Genomic DNA, 15,693 nt, shown 5'->3' on the forward strand with positions numbered 1-15,693 from the left:
GTAGTTTTGGAGATAAGAGACTCAAGGACCTGCCTGCCTGGGCTAGCTTCCAACCTCAGTCCTCAGATCTCAGCCTCCTGAGTAGCTAGAATCACAGGTGTGAGCCACCAGTGCCTAGCTCAAAGCCTGATTTCTTAATCCCATGGTTTCCCTGACCTAGTGAAACTTTCCTAGACAGACTTTACATTAGAATCCTTGTCACCTAGGTCTTTTTTATACCATTTCTAAGGAACGTGAGTGTGTTTATCAGTATAGCATAAACAAATATATGAATGCTCAAGTGATTTTATGCAAATTACTAAGTATTGCCAAATGTCAGTTATTTCACATGTAAGTTGAACATACACTTGCAGTGAGGGCTGTTAACTGACAGATGTAAATGACATAGTATATATTATTCCTATGATAAGCACTAATGTTTATAAGGGTTTTGTTTGAAGTATACTCATGAGATTGAGAAGAGAGAATAATTAATCTTCACAAGTAAGATTGAAAATGACTTTTCAAGAAAAATAATATTTGGGCCTTTGAGACTGGGAAAACAGAAACAAGCACTGGTGATTAGCAAATTAGTAGGCTAAGATCTGAGGATCACAATTTGAAGCCAGTCTGGGCAGGAAAGTCTATGAGATAGTTCACTAAAGCTAAAAGAAAGGAAAGAAAGAGAAGAAAGAAAGAAAGAAAGAAAGAAAGAAAGAAAGAAAGAAAGAAAGAAAGAAAGAAAGAAAGAAAGAGAAAGAAAGAAAGAAAGAAAGAGAAAGAGAGAAAGAGAGAAGGAAGGAAGGAAGGAAGGAAGGAAGGAAAGAGGAGAGGAGAGGAGAGGAGAGGAGAGGAGAGGAGAGGAGAGGAGAGGAGGGGAGGAGAGGGGAGGGAAGGGGAGGAGGGGAGGGGAGGGGAGGAGGGGAGGGGAGGGAAGGGGAGGAGGGGAGGGGAGGGGAGGAGGGGAGGGGAGGGAAGGGGAGGAGGGGAGGGGAGGGGAGGGGAGGGGAGGGAAGGGGAGAAGGGGAGGGGAGAGGAGAGGAGGGGAGGGGAGGGAAGGGGAGGAGGGGAGAGGAGGGGAGGGGAGGGGAGGGAAGGGGAGGAGGGGAGGGGAGAGGAGAGGAGGGGAGGAGAGGGGAGGGAAGGGGAGGAGGGGAGGGGAGGGGAGGAGGGGAGGGGAGGGGAGGGGAGGGGAGGGAAGGGGAGGAGGGGAGGGGAGAGGAGAGGAGGGGAGGAGAGGGAGGGAAGGGGAGGAGGGGAGGGGAGGGGAGGAGGGGAGGGGAGGGGAGGAGGGGAGGGGAGGGGAGGAGGGGAGGGGAGGGAAGGGGAGGAGGGGAGGGGAGGGGAGGAGGGGAGGGGAGGGAAGGGGAGGAGGGGAGGGGAGGAGGGGAGGGGAGGGAAGGGGAGGAGGGGAGGGGAGGGGAGGGGAGGGGAGGAGAGGAAGAAAAGCTGTGGCTCAAATGGTAGAGTGCTAGCCTTGAACAAAAGACACTCAAGGACAGTGCCTAGGTCCTGACTTCAGAACCAGCCCCCTTTCCCCCCCCAAAAAGGGAAAATGTTAAGAAGTGAAGTTTGACATTCTATGTGCTACAGAGATAAACAAATCGCCTAAATGCTGTCTGTTCCGACTTGTAGAAGGGTTTAGGATGGCACTCCCATACAGAATAGTAGAAACAATGTCTCCCAAATCTATTTGTCCCAGAGTTGCAAAGTAGCTCAAAAACTGTTGATTTTTGTAACTGGAGGTATTTTAGATAGTACTTCTCTGTTCACATATGTGGACCATGTCCAGTAACATCACTATTGGTGAGAAAAATTGCTTGATTTTTAAAACATTGTGTACTTTAATTATTCTTCAATAATATTAGGTGTAAGGTCCACTCCTGGATGGCTAGCAGACTCCACCCTCCTCTCAGCAAAGTCTCCACCCAGTACCTGCGTTACCTAGGCAACTAGCACACCTGGAAGAGGTCACATCTGCATCAGCTGAGGTCAAATCTGAATTTGATGTGGCCACACCTTTCTCCACCCATACCCTAGGTAAGGCCCATACCCTGGATAAGGCACATACCCTAGATAAGGCCTAGCCCAGGCCCAGACGCCCTCTCTCTGCTCTTTTCTAGCTCTTTTCTCTCTCTTTCCTCTCTCTTTCCCAGCTCTCTTTCCCAGGCCTTTCCCAGCCATGTGGAGTGCCAGCCTTGCCTGGTCCCAGCAGGTCTACTGAATAAACCTACCCCTTACCTGGATACCACGTGTGTGGTGCTGTTCTTACTCGGCTACCTCTTTTTAAAAAACCTAACATTGGGCATATAAAGTTTGTAAAATGGACCAAAAGACCTATCTTTTTGTAAAAATATGTATCTTATTATTAAACAAACACTGACTAGCTTCAGTGTCCCTACCTCATAGGAGGCATTTATTGGGGAAGGAAGTAGGTATTAGGGGTGATGGCAGTAGATGTGAAAGATCCTTCTCCTCAGAAAGATCACGTGGTTTAGTTATTATTAGGAATCAGAAAACAGAACCTCCAAGACTGGCATTTGGTCACGCTGAGTGGCAGCCTGAGAACTGAGGTCCCTCTGCTTGGTTTTGTTTCACTTACCACAGCTTTAGGAAGAAGCACTCTCTCTAACTGCCTTATCTGACTAAGGGAAGAAATGAAACTGCCCTTACACACACACACACACACACACACACACACACAGACACACACACACACACACACCACACACACACACACACACACCACACACACACACACACACACACACACACACACACACAGATTTCATCAAATAATCTGGATAACTCACTGATGCTGTTACAGAAATAGCTATCATCCAGAGATGGGCCCCTCTGGCCCTTTGCCTTCCAAGTCCCAGCATTTAGTCCTTTTCTTCCCAAAAGACCTTGGCTACTCTGGCTGGCCACAAGGAAGTGAGGAGCAGCGCTTTGGTTTGGAACTGGAGGGAGAGCAGCTACCTCCCTGCATTCTACATCTCTTGCTGGGAGGTACTTTGCCTCCCAGGGGTCAAGTTCCTATGACTCCAAGACGCAGCTCTCTTATCCAGTACTCCATTCTTTCTTGGGGCTAAGACATTAAAGTAAGTCCAAGAGGATTTCTTTGTCAAACTGCTTTTAGAGTCATTCTGGGAAATCTGTGTCACAATGTCCTTCATTCCAGAATTCCTGCCACTTCCTTTTTCCCAGGAGTTAGCCCCAGAGTTTCTGTATCCATGCTCCTTTCACGATGTCCCCAGGCTCCAGACTTCTCTCCACTACCCAAATCAATGCCATCTGCTTCCTAGATGTTTTCAAGCTCTTGCATCCCTATGGCACTTAGCACTTGAATTGTATTATTTTGGAGAAAAACAGATTTCTTTCTAAATGGTAGCCTAAAGTGTATTCAGAAAACTGAATTCGTCATCTGAAAACTCTAGTTCTAGCTCTTGTTTTAACCCACTACCATTTATTGTTACTATCTGAGTCTAAATCTATTCTTTTGCACAATGGGTATGTTTCCTGTCCTTCCTTCAGAGGACAAGGATAATGACAATATGAAAAACTACATGAGAAAAAAAGCCAGAAGTGGTGCTATGGCTCAAGTGGTAGAGGGCTAGCCTTGAGCTGAAGGGCTGAGGGACAGCACCCAGACCCAGAGTTCAAACCCCACAACTGACCAAAAAAGAAAAAGAAAAACAGCATGCCAAAATGTATCTATAAGATGTATATGTCGGGGCTGGGAAGGTGGCTCAGTGGTAGAGCGCTTGCCTTGCATGCTCGAGGCCCTGGGTTCGATTCCTCAGCACCACATAAGCAAAAAGAAAAAAGCCGGAAGTGGCGCTGTGGCTCAAGTGGTAGAGCGCTAGCCTTGAGCTGAAGAGCTGAGGGACAGCGCCCAGGCCCAGAGTTCAGGCCCCACGACCAGACCCCCCCCCCAAAAAAAAAGATGTATATGTCTCCAATAAGATAGTTTACTTTGTGTGTGTGTGTTCACCAGTCCTGGGACTTGAACTCTGGGCCTGGGTGTTCCCCCTGAGCTTCTCAAGGATAGCACTCTACCACTTGAGCCATAGTGCCAATTCCAGTTTTTTTTTTTTTTTTTTAGTAGTTTATAGTTTATTGGAAATAAGAGTCTCATAGACTTTCCTGCCTGGGCTGGCTTCGAACTGCCATGCTCAGATCTCGGCCTCCGGAGTAGCTAGGATTTTATTTTTGAGGCAGTGTCTTGTTATGGAGCCTAGGTTGGTCTCTAAATCACAATCTTCTTGCAGTCAGCCTCTGAAAGTGCTGCGATTATAGGTTTGTACCTCTATGCTTGATCATTTAAACATGTTGCATGTCATACTCATTTTAATCATGTTCAGACAGAAAAAAACTTCCCTTCTCCCTTCTGAAGGTTCTCTGAAATGAACTGACAATAGGCTTATTTGTAGGACAGAAACATACAAAGTAACTAAGGTGCACGGGTCAAAAGTAATAATCAAGCTTTACAGTCATATTCAAAGCATGAAGGGTCAGATGGTTTGAACAACCTCCCCTATTGTGGGGGATAGTGGATTTGGATAGGGAGGGGCTTCATTTAGCTTCTTCCTTTAGTGGTTACTCTTGACAGCTTATTTGATGAAATTCCTAGTGAGAGGATTCAAGTATGGTAGATTTGAAGTCATGTTTTTCTGATCCCCAATAATAGCTAACCCACATGATCTTTCTGAGGATAGGATCATCTCACATTTAATGCTATCACTCCCAACACCCATCTCCGTACCCATCAAATGCCTCAAATGGCTAGGGTAACATAAGCCAGTCAATATTTGCTTATACTCTTAGCTATTTAGGAGGCAGAGATCTGAGGATCATGGTTCAAAGCCAGCCCATTATCCTCTAGAGCTAGAGTGGTTGCTTATCTCCAATTAATGCCAAAGGCAGGAAGTGGAACTGTGGCTTAGTGGTAGAGTGCTAGCCTTGAGCAAAAAGCTCACCTACATTGCCTAGCCCTGATTTCATGACCCAGTACTAGTACAAAAGAAAAGAGGGTGGGGGCAGTGGGGGGCAGGGGGAGGGAGAGAAGCAAACATTTTTACCATGTGTTGTCTTTTGGTCAATTTTAGAACATTTATATGTTCGATTTTATTGAAGAATATTGAATTAGTATACACAATGTTTTAAAATTTGAGCATGTTTTTCCAAGTTTTTGAATGACATTTACAAAATGCTTTCTGCATTCTTACAATATAAAACTAATTTTCTTGTTTATGTTATATTTCATGAAATGTCAACGATTTTCCATTTGAGGTTTCTAATTTCAAAGAATTACTTCTAAAAGCATAAGTGGATTTCTTCAACATTTCTATTTAAAATAATTTGCTTTTTTTTTTTTTTTTTTGGGTCCGGTTGTGGGGCCTGAACTCTGGGCCTGGGCGCTGTCCCTCAGCTCTTCAGCTCAAGGCTAGCGCTCTACCACTTGAGCCACAGTGCCACTTCCGGCTTTTTGCTTATGTGGTGCTGAGGAATCAAACCCAGGGCCTCATGCATGCAAGGCAAGCACTCTACCACTGGGCCACCTTCCCAGCCCCTGCTTTTTTTTTTTTTTTAAGAGACAAAGTCTCTCTTTGTTTTTGAGGCTGGCCTATAAACCCTGGGTTTAGGTGTAACCTCAGACTCAGCCTTGTGAGTATGTGGAACTATAGGCACCTATCTCAGCACCCAGCTTAGCATAGTTCCTAAAAACTATTTTTGGTTGCATATATAAACTTCAGAAGAACACCAATCTTAGTCAATAACATATAGCTCATTTTTGAGCTCTTGGCAGATGTAGTATTGACAAAAAAAAATCTTTCTTTTAGATCTTATAATATGGAGGTAATTTTTTTTTTTTTTGTAGGGTGAATTTAGTGCTTTTATAGTTAGGACTTTTGGTTGGCAGCTTCCTTGTTTCAAATGGCTGCCAGGCACAGAACAGAAATCCAATGTATCTAGTACAGGGGTTACAGTGGTGTTGGCAAGTAGGGAGATCAATGTTAAGTCAACAGCTTATACTAAGCAAGATGCCTTTAAACAGAAATGCTAACAAAACAAGGTTTTGTAATTGATTCACTGATGGCAATGTTGTTGCTGTAGCCTGGGAGGAACATAAAACCATTTAGTACTCCTAGGAACAAGGGTTCTGTGATATCTAACTCAGTATTGGAGGTGATATTGTAGAAACCAACTGTTGTGGATAGTAAGAATCAACTGCAATTTGTTTGTTTTTATAACCTAATTATTAGAAAAATTTATTATGGAAAAATTTTGAATAAATCCTCAGGGAGCTATTTCTTCCAGTCATAGCAATTGTTAACTCACAGCCAATTTTGTTTCCTCTTTAATTCTCAGTCCTCTCTCCCCCAGGGATTTGACACAATGTTACTTTCCTTTTAAGAAGAGGGAAGAGGGAAACAAAACAATAGAAAAATAACCCATTGTGTCCCATTGGCTGCTAGGAGCCAGTCTAGTGGGTCAGAATGGTGGAGGAGGGGAGCAGACTGAATGGGGGAGGGCAGAGAGGGAGCTGACTGAAGAGTGTGGATAATAGGTGTCATATGGCTGTGTTTTGTACTGGAGTGTAGACCTAGCTCTCTATGACACATTTCCTGTAGCCTTTGTGTTCTGGCCTGTTCCTAAGAAGAATGGATCCCAGCGTGTGGAGAACAGGTGCTTCTTTGGAGTGCATGGATGATCAAAATCTGGAAACGCTTCAGGGTGCAGACTACTGTAAGGAGGAGCCTTACAGCAGAATTTAAAGTTGTCCCAAACAAAACCTGCTCAAATTAATAGTAGATATAGGGTGCTGTGGCCCCATCATGGGCCACGTTGACCTAACCCCAAACCCACGTTGCATTAACTTTCCCACTTACTCTGGCCTTTCCCGAAGTACCCAGGCATACATGTAACTGCAGCAGCTAAGGAAGTCCTTATCTGTTGGATGGGGCTCAGAACCGCTCAAGCTTCCAAGCATATGGGTATACTATACTTCAGGGAAGAATATTGTGGCTGTCAGTCTCCCTGGGAAGGTGAGTTGAACTCCATTGGGAATGGCTGGGATTTGGACACTTCTTTAAGATGGATTCCTTAGTTGTGGAGGTGGGAGGGAAGGGATGATAGGGGAAAAACAAAGGAGGAAGCAACAATGCTTGATAGGAAATGTACTCATTACCTTGCTCATGTAACTGTAACCTCTCTGTATGATATTTTTACAATAAAAAAGTACAAAAAAACTGCCAAGAATATGGATTTCTTTCCATATACATCTCAAGTACATACTGTAAAGAATTCAAACATCTCCCTGAGTTCCTTTACTAGTTTTCTTTATTCTTTGTGCTCATTTTTCCTGAAATTCAGCCCTGGCATTTTAGGAGTCGGGGTCCCCAGGGAATGAAAGCATTTTTCTGTGTTGCTGTTGTTGTTTTGTTTTGTTTTTGTGCCAGTCTTGGGGTTTGAACTCAGGGCCTGGGTGTTGTCCTGAGCTTTTTTATTCAAGGCTTGTGCTTTACCACTTGAACCAGAGCTCCACTTCTGGCTTTTTTAGAAGTTAGAAATAAAGAGTCTCATGGCCTTTTCTGAAGGCTGCATTTGAGCCACAGGCTTCTGAGTAGCTAAGATTACAGGTGTGAGCCACCAGTCCTTGACCATTTTTCTGTTCTTAAAAGCTGGAAGTAGTCACCTTGGGGCATGGAGGAACACATATCTGGTAGATATGCTTGAAAACTATCATCTCCAACCACCATCATTGCATAGTGAAAGTAACATCTGATATTCATTGTAGGAAGGGAAGGAGGAAAATGAAGAAGCTGAGCATAATGAAGCACACCTGCAATCCAGCACTGATGTGGCTGACACAGAAAGATCTGGAGTTTCAGGCCTACCTGTTAGACCCTGTCTGAAAACAAAACAAAACAAACCAGGTACAGCAGCTCATACCAGTAATTCAGCTACAGGAAAGTTGTAAGGTCCACCCTGTGAAGGCAAGCTCTATCCAGTACCTGTGTCACCTAGATAACTGGCACACCTGGAGGCAATCTCATCCCCTTCCTCCAAGTCACATGGTGGGCCACCCCCTGGTCACACCTCCCTTGGGACTGTGGGAGAATTCCAGGCTTGTCACATTTGGTGATACCACACCTTCTCTCACCTGGCCACACCTTCTCCCCTGCCCCTTTCCTACTTAAATGAGGCTGGACCTTATCCTACCCCCTTTCAGGCATTTCTATCCACCATGCTTGGCAGGGCGGCAGTTCGATAAAATAAACTTCTCTTCCTTCCTGAATACTGCATGGTGTTCTCCTATTGGCTACTTAAACCTACCTATTTCATTTACCTTACAAAAGTCTGACTACTGAAAGATGGAGGTTCAGAGATAGCTGATAGATAGTCCAAGCCAAACAGCAAGCAAAAAACAGGAGTTGCAGCTCAAGAGGTAGAGTGTAAGCCTTGAACAAGCAAGCCTTTGTGAGCTCAAGGTCCCTGAGTTCAAGCTCCTGATACTGGCAAGAGAGAGAAAAAAATACCCAAGGACATGATAAATTATATAGAACTCCAGGCACTCACACACAGCAACCAAAGGAGAGCATTCTTTTTCTTTAAATTTAATTTAATTTTATTTGTGAACATACTGTACAGAGGGGTTACAATTACATGAGCAGGATAATGCGTACATTTCTTACCAAGCATTGCAGCCTCCTCCTTTGTTTACCCTTCACATCCCTTCCCAGCCTCCCCGCTCTCCCCCAAGGAGAGCATTCTTAGAGGTACAATGCCTATGTGCCTTGAATCATATAAAATAAGACATCAAAATAAGATATCAGGAAATAGAAACGAGAATTTTTTTCTCGGTTGTTTTTTTGTCATTGAGAGGGTAAGGTGGCATAGAAATGGAGGGACAAAGGGTGAGCAAATGCAGCAGTGGTATTCACTAGACACTATATTGAAAATGAACTATACAAGTTGTGGGTTGGGGCAGGAGGGAAAAACTTGGATAGAAGTGGGGAAGGGGTGACACTGTCCAAAAAGAAATATACGCATTATCTAACTTATGTAATTGTAACCCTATATCATTATTAGCCCAATGAGCTCCCTTTCCAGAGCTTCACACACTCCTTCCCCTTTCCAAAGCTTAACATGTTCCTTTCTTAGGCAACAGTAGGCCCATTTAATAAAGACAGTAAATAATCAGCCTTCAACCCTCTTTACCTTGGGATGGCACTTCTCTGTGGCAGCTACCACCATATAAGGCAACACGAGCCCCTTAGAGTGAACTTGTCTGGGCAGCTGCAGGGCCTCTTATCGACTATTTGGGCAGCAGCCATAAATCCTAGTCCGCCATGATGGCCCTCATGTCCATACCAGGGTCTCCACCTCCTAAGCCCTTCTAGCCCCTCCTAAACCTCCTAGGTTATACAGGTCACCTCAGACAATAGCCCGCACTTCTCACTTCTACCTTCTGAGAAGGGGTCTTGCCAGCACCTTTCCCAGCAGTAAACTTTTCTTTGTTCTTTGTACCTGGATGTCTGCATGGTTTTCTGGCAAAGTCTAAAATACGCTAATAATCACCTTTATAAAAACAATAAAAATTTTAAAAAAGAAAGAAAAGACAATTCAGCTAATACTGAGTAATTTTTTCTCTGTACATGTTAAACATTATCATGCCAATTGAAACTAGAATGAGACATTTTTACTGTTATCCTGAATACTGATTTCTGGGGAGGTAAAATAAATAGTTTTGTTTCAGTTTGGTGGTGTAGAATTTAAATACAAGTGGCTTAGTTTTAATCTGGTTTTTGGAGTCCTGTGTAGGAGCTCAGTCCAGAACAATGGCTTCTGCTAATTTTTAATATCATAAAAGACCAGGAAAGACCAAGAAAGTGACACAAATTAGAAGAGGTCAAAGGAACATGATGTTGAAATGTAACACTAGCACAGCAAAACAGCAGTTGTGGGAAAACTCTGGAAATCCCCAAAGTCTACAGTTAATAGTATATTTAGTATTTCAGCAAAGCAATTTCCTTGTTTTGATGAAGGTAGTATGATTGTGCAAGATGTGAATTAGGGGAAGCTGGATGAGAGATACACAGAAGCTGTGCTATCTTTACAACACTTTGGTAAATCTAAAATGTCTTCAAAATAAAGAAATGTTTGTTGTTGTTGTTTCTTTAGTTTTATATTTAAGCCTAACTCTAGATTTTCTAATTCAGTAAATATGGCCTGAGTCCAGAGAATCTGCATTTGTAATGAGTTCCTAATTGCTACTAGCCTCAGGGAAACACTGTGAAAAACACTGTTAGAAGGAAACCCAAGGCTATGTCATGTTTTGTGCTGCCTATTTTCTCTTCATTGTACTTACTTATCTCTTCAGTAAACACAAGAATGAATGAGAAAGTAGTCATCTTTTATGTTTCAAAGCAGGCCTATTTATTTAATTTTAACTTTAAGGTCTTTTTCAAGGATTAGCCATTTTTCCTTAAGGGTAATACAATATTTAAGGATACCTAGGACTTGAACTCCAGGGAGAAAGTGATAGGAGGTTGGTTGGGATATATTTCATACACATACGGAAATGTCACATGAAAGTCCCCTAGTAAAACTATGCGAATACAAAAAAGGAGGGAAAAAATGTCCCCTGAAATGTCATGTGTCAAAAGCTTGGCTGCCAGCAGATGGTCTTTAGAGGGGAATTTGGTTCAGGTGGGTCTCTAACCATTGTATGCATTGAGGAATTCAAAGCAAAATGAATTTCTAGGAAGTTGGACATTGTTGGAGGAAGTAGGCCCCTGGGACAGGGCTTTGAAGGGTCTATCTTATCCCCAGACTATCTCCCTCCCTCCCCCGCCTTTCACACACACACACACACACACACACACACACACACACACACACACACACACGCACGCACGCACGCACACACACACGCACACACACACACACACACACACACACACTACTCACTATTAGGTTAGCTGCTTTTCCCCTTCACATTTTCCCCACAATGACTTGTGCCTTATCCCACACAGAAGCAATTGGAACAAGTGACCATGTACTGAAACCTTTGTAACTGTGAATCAAAACAATTCCTTCCTCCCTTAAATTGTTTACTCAGACATTTTGTCACAGCAATGAAAATCCAGACCATTAAAAAAATAGCTCAAAGCAGTGACCCTTCATTCACTTGAGCCTGTACAAGGGTATCCTGGGTGATCTTTTGATTTTAGAGCATGCTGACCACCATGTTGAGCTTGCATTCCATAAAAAGCCATGGAGTTTGATCATGCATGTACAAACCACCGATCGTTTCACTTTTCCTTGCCTCCAATCATCTGTCCTTGTTCCTGTAGCTTATCAGGTAAACTTGACATTTGTTCTTCCAAGTTCACTCACTGATTTGTGAATAAACTTTCTTTTCTAAAACCTGCAACTTCAGTGACTGGCATACTTCACATATGGAGGGTAAAATAGGCCTGGTTTGGTAGCAGGAGCCTGGAGATCTGCCACTACAGCAGTCTTCACCCTGGACTATGTCTGGACATGGGAGAAAAGCAGACTATTATCTTAAGTTTCTGGTATTTTGAACTTGATGAGACCTGCAGTTAAACCTCGCTGAAATGGAAACGATTGTCACCAGAAGTTATAATTCTGAAGAGTGGAACATCACCGAATAAGAACACAGGGATGGGGCTGGGAAGGTAGCTCAGTGGTAGAGTGCTTGCCTTGCATGCACGAGGCCCTGGGTTTGGCTCCTCAGCACCACATAAACAGAAAAAGCCAGAAGTGGCCATGTGACTCAAGTGGTAGAGCGCTAGCCTTGAACTGAAGAGTTGAGGGACAGTGCCCAAGGCCCAAAGTTCAGGCCCCACAACTGACAAAAAAACAACAACAAAAAAACCCAAAACAACAACACACAACAACACAGGGATGAGGCAAAGGGCGGGGGGGGGGGGGCGGGGGGGGGGAGGGTGTCTTAAATCCAGCCTGCTCTGTTTGATTTCAAGCTTTGTACTGTGCTGTGTAGACCACAAGGCTGTACCAATTTTGTGTACAATCAGGGGTGGAGAACATTCTGCCCATAGACAGTGTAAGTCCTTGGAAATGATTTGGCGCATGACAGGATAGACTTGCATACTTCTCTTATCTTTTCCTCAGATACCCACAACCATCTGCCTATACTGATAATTCTGCATGGTTGGCTGTTGGCAGAAAAGAATTTCCCCACCCCTGTGTTTTAGATGCTAGAACAGCATTTCCCAAAATAACATCTTTGAGGCACTGGAGCTAGTTTTAAGGGTTTCCTAAAGGTTATTAGGGGATCGCAGAGGTTAGATCAGTGGTAGACTGCTTGTTCTGCATACTCAAAACACTAAACATACTCAACAATTTCTGACCTCATTGTTAGGAGGAAAGGCCATAAAAAAGGAATTTTGTTGAGAGGCAGGAATGAAAGACAACAGAAGCTTATTTGAACACCATACCATTAGGCAGTATTATTACTGTTAGGAAAATGGAGGAGAACTGAAAAGGTAGGCCGAGGACTGTTTATTGAGGAACAGCAAGGGCACAGACCTTCCTGCAGGTTTGGAGGTTGTGCCCCAAGAGCTGGGACAGGAGCTGGGTTTTTATAGGAGGTCCAAGCAAGGAGGCAGAGGTGAATGAAAAAGCCACTAGGTCAAGGAGCTGGGGGCCTTTCAGTTGGGCCACAATGGGATGTTTACAACTGGGCTTAGGTGGATTGCCCTGTCTGCAGTTCAAACGAGTTCACACATACCTGGGATTTTGCCTGGCGTCTGTATGAGCCTGGGACAATAGGGTGGGGGGGGGGTGTCAATCCTTCGTAGTCCATCTTTAGATATACAAAATGATAGGGCCAAGAGGGGAGAGGTAAGTTCTTCATATAGGATCTTTGGATAAATAAAAAGAATTGGGCTGAGAGGGGAGTGACATGGAGTTATGAGAACAAAGCAGATTCCCATCAATTACAGAAGCTGGACATACATTCTGGGGTCAAATTACTTGTGTATAAAGCCTGGCTTTCACAGTGACTAATGAGTTCTTATTTGGGCTTCTTTCTTCTTTCTTTTCTTTTCTTTGCTGATCCTGGGGCTTGAACTCAGGGCTTAGGCACTGTTCTTGAGCCTCTCTGTGTTCAAGGCAAGCGCTCAACCACTTGAACCATAGAGCCACTTCTGGCTTTTTCTGTGTATATGGTATTGAGGAATGGGACCCAGGGCTTCATGCATGCTAGGCAAGCACTCTACCACTAAGCCACATTCCCAGCCCCTTGGGCTTATTTCTTAACCCTGCTGTGCGTCAGTTTTTATAATAGCACTTATTACCTAAGATGCTGTGAGGATTTAAATGGTTATCACCATGCCTAACGTTTAATGAATACTCAATAGATAAAGTTATTATATCATTCCAGGAATCACTTTGCAAAGGATGCCAGATTTAGCTGTCTATAGCCACAACTGGCAGAAAGCTTACTCTGTGCCATGAATTTAAGACCTTTTTAAGCCAGGAGGGAGCTAAGACTCAGTTGAGTTCAGGGATTTTCCAACTCAGGTTGAGTGGGTACCAAACCATGCTTCCTTACATAGTATTAATGGTGCAGTGGTGAGTATAGCAGCTTTGGTGGTTTGTTACCTTCCAAAGCCATGCTTCCAAGATAATTAAGGATCAAAGAAAGCCCCGAAAGCTTTCTCTAGTACATTACTTTAGAGCTGTACTGGTAAGCTCTTGAAAGCTAAAAAGGTCTGCATGGGAGTAGACAGCGAAATTTGAGAGCATGAAAGCTATGGCTCAAAGGATGATGGGGATATTGGGAAATTCCAAGAGTTCTGGCTGGGTCTAGAACTTGCAGCAAAGAATGATGGGAGGGTAAACAATGTCCAAATAGAACTTGTAAGTGCCTCAGGGTCTGGTGCTGTTGGCTCACACTGTAATCCTAGCTATTCAGGAGTATGAGATTTTCAGATCTCCTTTAAGGAATGCAGGAGTGTCTCTGAGACCCTTTCCTCCAATTAACTAACAGAAAACTGGAAGTGAAACTGTGCCTCAAGTAGCAGAGCTCTAGCTTTGGGCCAAAAAGTCACGGACATCACACAGGCCCTGGCACAATAAAGAAGGTTCTTGATTATATGAAAAGTGGCATCTCAAGATGGCTTCAGGGAGTCTATTGTTGCAAGGTAATACAGTAAACTAATTCTACAATTTAGCGATTCTATATATTTTAAATGAGCAATAACTTTGGATAGCTTTGAGGTATTCAAAGGCTTTAATGGAAATAATTTGTTTACTGTACCATTATGACAAGGAGTGTTTTGTTTTTTTTTGCCTTTATCACAAAAAAATGTGTTAATTAAAAATGTCACGTTACCCAGCAGGCTGAGATACAAGGATCTAGGATGCCTAGAAAGCCGGAAGTCGAGCTGTGGCTCGAGTGGCAGAGCGTTGGTCTTGAGCACAGAGTTCGGAGCAGCGTCCAGGCCCTGGGCCGAAGCCCCAGCGTCTCCTCCTCGCTCCCTCGCGCGCACACACGGGCATCACAGAGACGCATGTGTTTTCTTTGGGTGTTGCCCGCTTAGGAAGGTAACATTTCTACTTTTTTATCAGATCGTTTAACTTTCTTCCTTGCACGTCTAAACACCACCGGCGCGCGAAGGAGAGGGAACAGCACAACGGCGGGCGCGCGGATCCGTGGGGGAGAACGGACTTCCGAGGCCGACGATGCTCGGGACAGCGCTTCGCGGACGTCCTGGGAGCGCGGGCCGAAGCGCACGGCTGGCGCCCCCTTTTAACCGCATCGGTGCCGGCTCCAACCCAGCCACTTTCGGGACAGCCTGGCCACGGTGGCCCCCCAGGCGGCTGAGTCACTCAGCGGCCCACGCCGCCTCTCCTCCCGCGTTCAGCCTTTACCGAGCTCGCCCATCCCAGCCCACGGTGGCTTCCTACCCCAATGGGGGGGTGGAAAGCGCCCCGACCGCCCTTCCAACGCCGCCGCTCCGCGCGGGCCCTGCAAGGCAGCCACGGACCCCAGAGCCAGAGCGGGCGCGCAGGGAGGCTCGCGCATGCCCACCAGGGCGCAAGCGCCCCGGGTCCTCAGCCCCTGGCGTCTCCGGTGACGTGGCGACGCGGGGGGGCGGAGCCCAAGATCTGTGGCGCGAGGGAGGGGGAGGAAGAGCGAGGTGAGCGCGGACGTCAGAGTGGAGAGCGGAAGGTCAGCGAGGCTCGGAGCGGAAGTGAGACTCAGGAGTCTGTCCGCCATTGTGGACCCGAGAAGCGGAGAGCAAGAAGGGGGAAGAGGAACGTGCAAGCGGAAAAGACGGGCCCTTTCCGCCGACTCCCGTGCGCGAGGCCCGCTTTTCTCTCTCTCTCAGCGATCGGCTGCAGAGGCGGCCGCGGGAACAATCACTCGCCGAGGGCGGCAGCCGACTGCTGTGAGTGCACGGGGAGAGGCCCAGGCGGCGGCGGCGGCGGCTCCTCTCGGGTTGCGGTGAAGAATGTCAGCCACTAGCGTGGATCAGGTGAGGGAGCCGAGGCCCCAGGCTCGGCGGAGGCCTGAGCCCCGGAGCTCCACCCTCGCGCGGAGCTCCGGCTCCTCCCCGCCGTCTCCGCCGCCGCCGCCGCCGCCGGCCCCGTAACGGTGCCCGCCCAGGAGCGCAAGTTGCAGCGGTCCTGTGGCCGGGGCCGGGG

General features: G+C 45.6%; 1 protein-coding gene across 7 annotated transcripts in view; it reads left to right on the plus strand.

Annotated features, from left to right (window-relative positions):
* The first annotated feature begins 15,168 nt into the window (after positions 1–15,168).
* Ythdf3 (YTH N6-methyladenosine RNA binding protein F3) overlaps positions 15,169–15,693 on the plus strand; it is a 36,832-nt gene continuing 36,307 nt past the window's right edge. For 4 of the 7 annotated variants that reach the window (XM_069990802.1, XM_069990808.1, XM_069990803.1 and 1 more), the window contains exon 1: positions 15,350–15,524. Coding sequence is in view for 2 of the 7 variants with exons in the window: in XM_069990804.1 (XP_069846905.1) it covers positions 15,501–15,524 (24 nt within the window). In the remaining 5 variants the exon portion in view is untranslated. Of the gene's footprint in view, positions 15,525–15,693 lie in introns of all 7 variants that reach the window. The other 3 variants (XM_069990806.1, XM_069990807.1, XM_069990809.1) reach the window with 2 other exon arrangements.

Source organism: Dipodomys merriami, unplaced genomic scaffold (genome assembly GCF_024711535.1).
Source record: "Dipodomys merriami isolate MVZ:Mamm:240054 unplaced genomic scaffold, mDipMer1.0.p SCAF_4, whole genome shotgun sequence".
Classification (NCBI taxonomy): domain Eukaryota; kingdom Metazoa; phylum Chordata; class Mammalia; order Rodentia; family Heteromyidae; genus Dipodomys; species Dipodomys merriami.